We start from the raw sequence: 7,726 nt of genomic DNA on the forward strand, positions 1-7,726 counted from the left end.
ATATGAAAGTGTGGTGAGCTCACATATTGTGTCGGCATCTACCTAACGCAGCTGTGCTCTTTCTGGATAGGGCAGAGGTACAATATTTACATCCATGGCAGAAGGTTCTTAACCCTGAACTCATCAAAGGTCCTTGGACTCAAGAGGTTTGGCACTGCACTCCTGACTTTTCTCGAAAAAAATATGTTTTGCACATTTTATAGTTGTATTTATGATTATGATATTTTTATACAGGAAGATGACAAAATTATTGATCTTGTAAGCAAGTATGGACCAACAAAATGATCTCACTGAAAGGACCTGCAGAAGGACCCTCCCACCTCAGCGCAGGTGATTTCCCCTCTGCCCCGTTTGATTCCGTTTGCCCCGAATTGGGTTGTGTCTGGATGAGCGCGCCGTTGGCGTGGTCTGGTTGTTAACTGTTGTTACTGGTCATGGGGGTTAGGTTGTCGATTATTTAGTTGTGCTCTCGCAGTGCTTTTAGGTTTGTTGTGCTCTCGCACTGCTTATGAACTGTACATGGACTACAATTATGATTGACTCATGTCAAGTGTGTGATGTATCTTCTGATCAGGTCATTAAAAAACCCTTGGATTTTGTTTTGTTAGGTTATAAAGTATGCCAACCTTATTATAGTTTACAGTCAGTACCACATGGGCAGAACATGCACCCCCCTGTAGCACTATATGTTATCTTAACTGCCATAACCAAAAGAAATTAAAATTGCCAAGGACTTCACAATTTATATGGACAGTTAGGCATGACTAGCACTATTTAAGAAACATAAACAGTACCAATCTAATCTGTTAGGCATGGACTAGACTATTTAAGAAACATAAATAGTACCAACCAAATCAATAGGGATAATTTTTGAGAGTGAACTATGTTTTAGGAGGTGAGGTGGCAATGGTCACCTGTCTTCCTTAGTCTATTAACGCATACTGGAATAAATATAATTACTGAAGCAACTTTATGGTAATGTTGTTTAAATCTGATTTGAGAAACACGAACAGTACTAACCTGATCAATAGAGAGAATTGTCAAAAGTGACCTTTGTTTTAGTAGGTTGCAATGATCACCTGCTTTCCTTGGTTTATCAATGCATACTGGAAGAAATATAATTACTGAAGCAACTTTACCATTGTTAATGTTGTGTAAATCTGATTTGAGAAACATGAATGGTACCATCCTAACCAATAGAGAGAATCATCAATAGTGGCCTATGTTTTAGTAGGTGAGGTTGTAATGGTCACCTGTTTTCCTTGGTCTATCAATGCATACAGGAAGAAATATAATTACTGAAATAACTTTAGCATTCATAATGTGTGTAAACCTGATGTTCTGTGTTTTTGTGGAGAATAAGTGGCTTCAGTGGATGTCCTGGCCTCCTGGGTGACTTGATGTTTTTTCATACAACATTTGGTTGCACTAACCTCTTGAAATGAAGATCAATGAACTTTGAATTATTCTAATCATTTTACTGGACGCGTATATGATGGATAACCCTTAATAATACAATTTCATGCCTAATTCTAAACTTGTTCACACATAACTAAAGCTGGCCGCTGTTTGATCTCACAACAAATATGACTTGTTTCTTACTCATACTTGACTGGCTTCATACAAATGCTTGTCTGACTGTTGCGTAATACTGTATTACTTTCCTTTTATTCAGGCAGGTCCTGTAAGTGAGGACATGTTCCACTGGCAGGCCACTATCATGGGACCCTCGGACAGCCTATTTACTGGTGGTCTATTTTTGGTGAACATCCATTTCCCACTGGATTATCCCTTCAAGCCCCCGAAGGTAATTTCTGGTGTACCGAGCTAACCTTTGTAATGATATTGGAATTGCTGTTACACAAATGTCTTAGGGGTCCTCAAACAATTAGTTTGCTGCTGCTTGCTATCTTATCTATTTTTTTCTGACATTCAGACATGAACATATTTCAGGTCTCTTTCCGCACCAAGGTGTTCCACCCAAACATCAATAGCAACGGCAGCATTTGCCTCGACATTCTCAAGGAACAGTGGAGCCCGACTTTGACCATATCAAAGGTAATGATCTGCATTCCTAGCTTGGTTGTTCCATTTTTTGCTTAAAGCTTGTTGTTGATATAAGCTTGGTTCCTTCAGCAAATTAATCTCACAAAAAATCTTCATTTATGTTTCTCTAATATTTACCCGTCTCTGTTAACAGGTCCTCCTGTCAATCTGTTCGTTGCTGACGGACCCCAATCCCAATGATCCTCTGGTGCTTGAGATTTCTCACATGTACAAGACTGATTGGGCCAAGTATGAGTGTGCCTGGACACAGAAGTACGCCATGGGTGGATGTATAGGCAAGCAATGTCGAGAGAGGTATTCTTTTGATTGTTCTATTTTTATGGTTTGCTGAAATGCATTCCCCCCTGGGTGGGATGTTTGTTAATTTTGAAACACACTGGTTACTTCCATTTGTGTACTTTATTTGTTCTTAGTTCTTCTCACCTATAGCTAAAGTCAAAGACGACAAACCAGGTGACTTATTGGAGTTGCAGGACTACAAATCATCGGTAAGTTTCTATGCTTTCAAATGGTCAGAGTTTAAATTTTGATCAGTTTGTCTGACTTGTTTTATACCGAATCCTTGATTTCTTGATAACTTTGATATACACACATGAATAATTACTTATGCTATTATGATCATAAACTGATTTCTATGATGCCTATTACATAACAGGTCATCTAAATCTTCATTCGCAAATATGACTGCTGGTGCTGCTGATGATGTAAGTTACTTTTCTTGCTTCAAGAATAATAGAAACATCATTTACATCACACTCACATTTTAAGTTGCTCATGTCATTTCAGGCAAGCCATCTGCTTGGAACTGATGAGAGACAACCGATGTTGCCAACTTGAAACATATATTTTTTAGGTATGAATGGCTTACCTCTCCTCCTCTCGCGTCTGTTGAGGCAATTCGTCCTTGGTTTGTGCCTCTCCAACTCTCGCGTCTGGTGAGGCAATTCGTCCTCGATTCCCTCTCCTCTCGCCTCTAACTTTATGTTGCTCGTCCCCACTCGATTCATCCGTTTAGATTAGAAGAATCGCGCATGATTTGTCATTTTGCTCGTTCTCGATTCGTCTGTCTTGAAGCGTGTATGATTCGACTGATTTTCCTCGTCCTCGATTCGTCCGTTTAGATAGAAAATCGTGTCTGGTTTGATTTACTTGTTCTCCTCGTCAGTCTAGAGTCGCTTGTGATATGATTTTGTCGTCCTCGCTGTCGCCCCGATGCTTTCGTGTGTTCTTGGGGCCGTCTCGTCGGGGGTCTCCATCCCTGTGACTCTGGGAGGAAGTGGGCGAGCGAGCAGTCGGTCGGTCTAGTTTGCGAACTAACAAGTCTGTTTGAGAAACTTCTGTTCCCACGTTTTGTGTTCACGGTGATCAATGGTTCCTGCATTTACTTGTGCGTGCGCTTCTGTTATTTCATGATCATGCGTTTCGTGTTCGCGCCCGGCGATGGTTGCAGGAATCATTAGTTCTGGTTTCGAAATTGGAGCAGTGTCATATCGGTTCCTCTGTTCCATCACCTATGTTGTTTGTCGGTTATTTTCAGATCTCAAATGCATGCGCCCTTGTGATACTCTAGTTCCAGGGTCCGTTAATACAAGGTGGATTATTGGCCCTCTGTCGATTCTTGTCCCACCTAGATGCAGGTCTCAACATTGCGGTTGTGTGCTGGTCTCGCTTTCGACAGGCGTGTGTGCTCCCATCCTAGATGTAGAGAATCTTGTTCTGTCCGTTGCGGTTGTTCTGATGGTGTTCTTTTCAATTGGTTTATTGTTATCACGCTTTTCTTATGTTCCCATATGGCACGATTGATTGATTGATTGTTGTTTGTTGTTTGATTGATTGCCTTGAGATGGATTGTTTTTTGTTGTTTGATTGATTGCCTTGAGGTGGATTGTTGTTTGTTGTTTGATTGATTGCCTTGAGATGGATTGTTGTTTGTTGTTTGATTGATTGCCTTGAGAAGGTACAAACCATGCAGGCCAATGGATTGTTGTTTGAGCCTTGAGGTGGATTGTTGTTCGTTGAGGTGAATTTTTTGGTATTACTATTCCTTGTTCCCTTTTGAAGTCCAGTTATTCAAATCTGATGTGGAAGGTATGAATATTGATATCACTTCTGTGTTAGTATACTAGCTATGGTGTGTTTTATTCAACTTATTAAGCATATCTCTTACAAGTTTGCCTTGAGATGGTACATTTTATATGGCGCGATTGATTGCTATTTGTCGAATGTGAACTCGTATCTTGACGAATAATCATTTATGCTAACTTGGTATTGGTAGTTCCTCACCATAGGTAATACACCTATTACTTGTTTAGTGTAGACTGACTATTCTTTTTTCTGAACTTTTTTGTGATTATGTCTTCACATTGCACTGCTCCCAGATCCATATCAACGTGCCCACACTATCGGATGAGCATAAAGATGTAAGGAACTCCTCCCAAGAATCTCTGTTGCTCCTTGTATTAACTTGGCGACTAGACTTTGCATGCTATTTTTTCCGTAAAACTGGAGCTCCTTGCTGTAACCCATTATATGACTATATGAGCATGCACCACTTTCAGGTTATGAAAAAATGCGGTGCACCAAACAAGATTGACTTCCTCTCTCTTTCTTATACAAGGCATGCAGAAGATGTGCGGAAGGTAAGTAACTCATTACGTCGATATTTAGAGTGTACTACTTCACAGTGCCATCTTTCCCAACAGATTGAATTTTTTATATTGATATTTTATTGAATAGTATCACATGTTTGGGCACTTCATACTTTGGGAAAATGTTCCTAACGTTGATAGTATTTTTCCTGTAATAGGCACGGGAGTTCCTCTCAAAGTTAGCTGATCTTAGCCAAACTCTGATTTTAGCCAAAATTAACATGTATTTTTCTCAATTGAGTACTACTTTGTTTTGTTCTTTAGGTGTTCTTATTTCAACTGATGTGGCAAATGCGGTGCTGTACAGTTAGTTTTTGCCTCTTGCAGATATCTTATACTTTGGTGATCCTGTACAATTGCTCTTTACTACACCCAAACAAACTATAATTACACAAGCCGTAACATGAATCATAATTGTTTTGTTCAGGTAGTGATGACATTCTCCTTGGTGCTGAGACTTGCCGTGGGTTGTATCCAGTTGAGACTATTTCAACAGTAGGCAGAATTTGTGCTGAGGTGAGCTTTCTTTTGGAGTTCTACGTTCTCTTGATAAACATGAGTGTTTGGGAGGCATTTGTTGATAGGTTCCCATTTGTAGTTCAAATCAGACTTCAATACTAAAATGTTACAAATAAATACCATTCTTTGGAACAACCCCTAAATGTCAACAAGTATATCTTTGGCACTCTAATGGAATCTGATGGAAATTCACTCCCTCCTGCCTTTTCTCTCTTTATATTTGGTGATCATGAATTGTTTCACAGGCTGAGAAGGTCTTCAACCAGGATTTGTACTTCAAGCGAACCATGAAATACGTGGGAGAACCCATGACCCACTTGGAGTCTATTGCTTCGTCTACAGTGCATATTTTGTTTCTTCTCATTTTCCAACCTTTTGGTAGTGTTTACAGGGGAACAATTTCTGTCTTCCATTGATTGAATATCAGGCTGTGACACTTGGGTTTATAAGTTTGAAATAGTTCACTACCTATCTGCTAGGTGCGGCTGCTATCAAAGTTAAGGCTTCGGTCATCATTTGCTTGACCTCATCTGGGAGGGCTGCAAGGTAGAAAGAGAAAGAAAAAGAGTATTTCTTCTTATAGGCGCTTCACCTCATCTTGTAGTTTAATGGAAATTGATTCATATATTATGCTGTATTGAGTACAGGCTAATTGCCAAGTACAGGCCCACCATGCCATTCCTCGTCTGAAAACAAATCAATTGAAGTGGAGCTTCACAGGCACATTTGAAGTATGTGAACAACCTTTTTCCTTCTAACCTTTTTAGTACCTCCTGTGTGTGCTATATATAGGTAATAATGATTCAGAACTAGCATGCTGATCTTCAAACTTTGAAAGATAACTTAAGGCTATAGTTTTGTTAATGACAAATCTAACACTGAAACTTGCACAATCACGCAACTCAATACAGAGGAACAATATATAAGTATTTTCCATGTAATTCTAGAAAATTCATTTAGCATTTAACCTTCATGGTTTTGCCTTGATACAACATCCTTCTTTTCTCTCAGCAAAAGAATGCTGATATGTATTGCTCCTTTATTTTTACATGGTGCATAATTCCTACTACCTCTGTTTCAGTTTATAAGGGACGTATTTCTAGATCATCAGTTTGACCAACGAAATACATATTATATGCTGAAGTATACCATTGAAATTTGTATTTGAAATAGGTTTGTCATGGTGTACCTTTTGTAGCATACCTCATATTCCATTGGCCAAATCGTTGATCTAAAAATAGCATGTGCCTAACAAACAAAAAGATTGGGACTATGTTGTTCAGCTGCACTCACTAATGTACTATAGAATTTACCCTGATGAGAAACAGTGTGGTGTTCAACTAGACTCACTAATTAACATGTATTACCACGTGTCTAATACATCCCTATCTAGACAAATCTAAGATAAGTAATTCGGGACGGAGGGAGTACTAAAGAATTTTGCCCGATAAGAACCAATATCGCTTATGTTGGACCAAGACTTGTCTCTGGTGTTTGGCAGTGTGCTAGTTATAACTCATATTTGTTGCATTATATTCCTGCAGGCAAGACAATCACTCATAGTTAGAGGCCTCTTTCCCATGCTTGCTGATCCACGTCACCCGGTGAGTTAACCTGCCTTCATCTGTTGCCTACATTAACCATTCTTTGGTGGTTCTTTTCAATTTTAGAATACATGGCCCAGTACGTATAATATGAAAAACAGGAAGTACCTATAAATATCAACGCCCTTGTTCTGAACATAAAGGGAATAATGGCAATTGGCATTAGTGCATATTCCCAATATGTGAAAAGTGGATGCTTTACATACATTAGGCCAGTGAATTAATTATGCTTTTAGGGTTTTTGCTTGCATCATGTTCTACGAGTGCAGTTCACTTTTGAACTGTTGGCAAGTCATCATAAGCTTGGTTAATCAGTACATTATTTCGAACTTGACTGGTGGTAGGCTGGTTTGTTTATTCTGTATAATATAAACGCAATACGTGAGCTTATAAGCTGGTGTGAACCAGTGAGGCTGATGTTTGGGGGTGTTTCATCTTGCATCCACCTTGAATTATTTGGTAGCTAGAATTCCTTGATTTGGACCCAACAAGTAAGAAGGTTGGTTTGCCTGGTGATTTGTACTAACATTGTTTCTCTGCCCTGCAGGCTGAATCTACTAGCACTACAAATGAATCAGTGTTGAAGGCTACTCTTACCTTAGCCAGAATTTCTATAAGAATGTTGCTCATGTTACATGCCTTCCTTTCTCTAGTAAGTAGAACAAGAATACATTTAACATTTCTTTTATGTCCATATGCGTACGCTCATGATATTTTGAATTGCAAACTAAATTCTAAATAAATAAGCACGCGTCTCTGTGCCTACAGACTTGTGGGTAGTGATGAATATAATCACTTAATCAGCCTCTAACTAGCTTCCTATTTTTAGGAACGAAGATCTGAATCACCCTCACCCCTCTAGAGAGATTAGTTTACAAATTCAAGTTC

General features: G+C 39.1%; 1 protein-coding gene and 1 long non-coding RNA gene across 2 annotated transcripts; both read left to right on the plus strand.

Annotated features, from left to right (window-relative positions):
* Positions 1 to 294: 294 nt before the first annotated feature.
* LOC119283646 (ubiquitin-conjugating enzyme E2 28-like) lies at positions 295 to 4,998 on the plus strand (the record flags this gene model as incomplete). Its single annotated transcript, XM_037563106.1, has 8 exons — positions 295 to 330; positions 1,676 to 1,807; positions 1,954 to 2,058; positions 2,201 to 2,361; positions 2,723 to 2,771; positions 4,626 to 4,706; positions 4,874 to 4,893; positions 4,980 to 4,998. Coding segments are annotated over 8 exons (603 nt in total), but the record flags the coding sequence as incomplete, so codon positions are not given.
* Positions 4,999 to 5,907: 909 nt separating this feature from the next.
* On the plus strand, positions 5,908 to 7,507 carry LOC119289121. Its single transcript, XR_005141430.1, has 3 exons — positions 5,908 to 5,965; positions 6,779 to 6,838; positions 7,386 to 7,507. It is a non-coding gene; the product is annotated as an uncharacterized LOC119289121 (long non-coding RNA).
* The last annotated feature ends 219 nt before the right edge of the window (positions 7,508 to 7,726 follow it).

Source organism: Triticum dicoccoides, chromosome 4A, assembly GCF_002162155.2.
Source record: "Triticum dicoccoides isolate Atlit2015 ecotype Zavitan chromosome 4A, WEW_v2.0, whole genome shotgun sequence".
NCBI classification, from domain to species: domain Eukaryota; kingdom Viridiplantae; phylum Streptophyta; class Magnoliopsida; order Poales; family Poaceae; genus Triticum; species Triticum dicoccoides.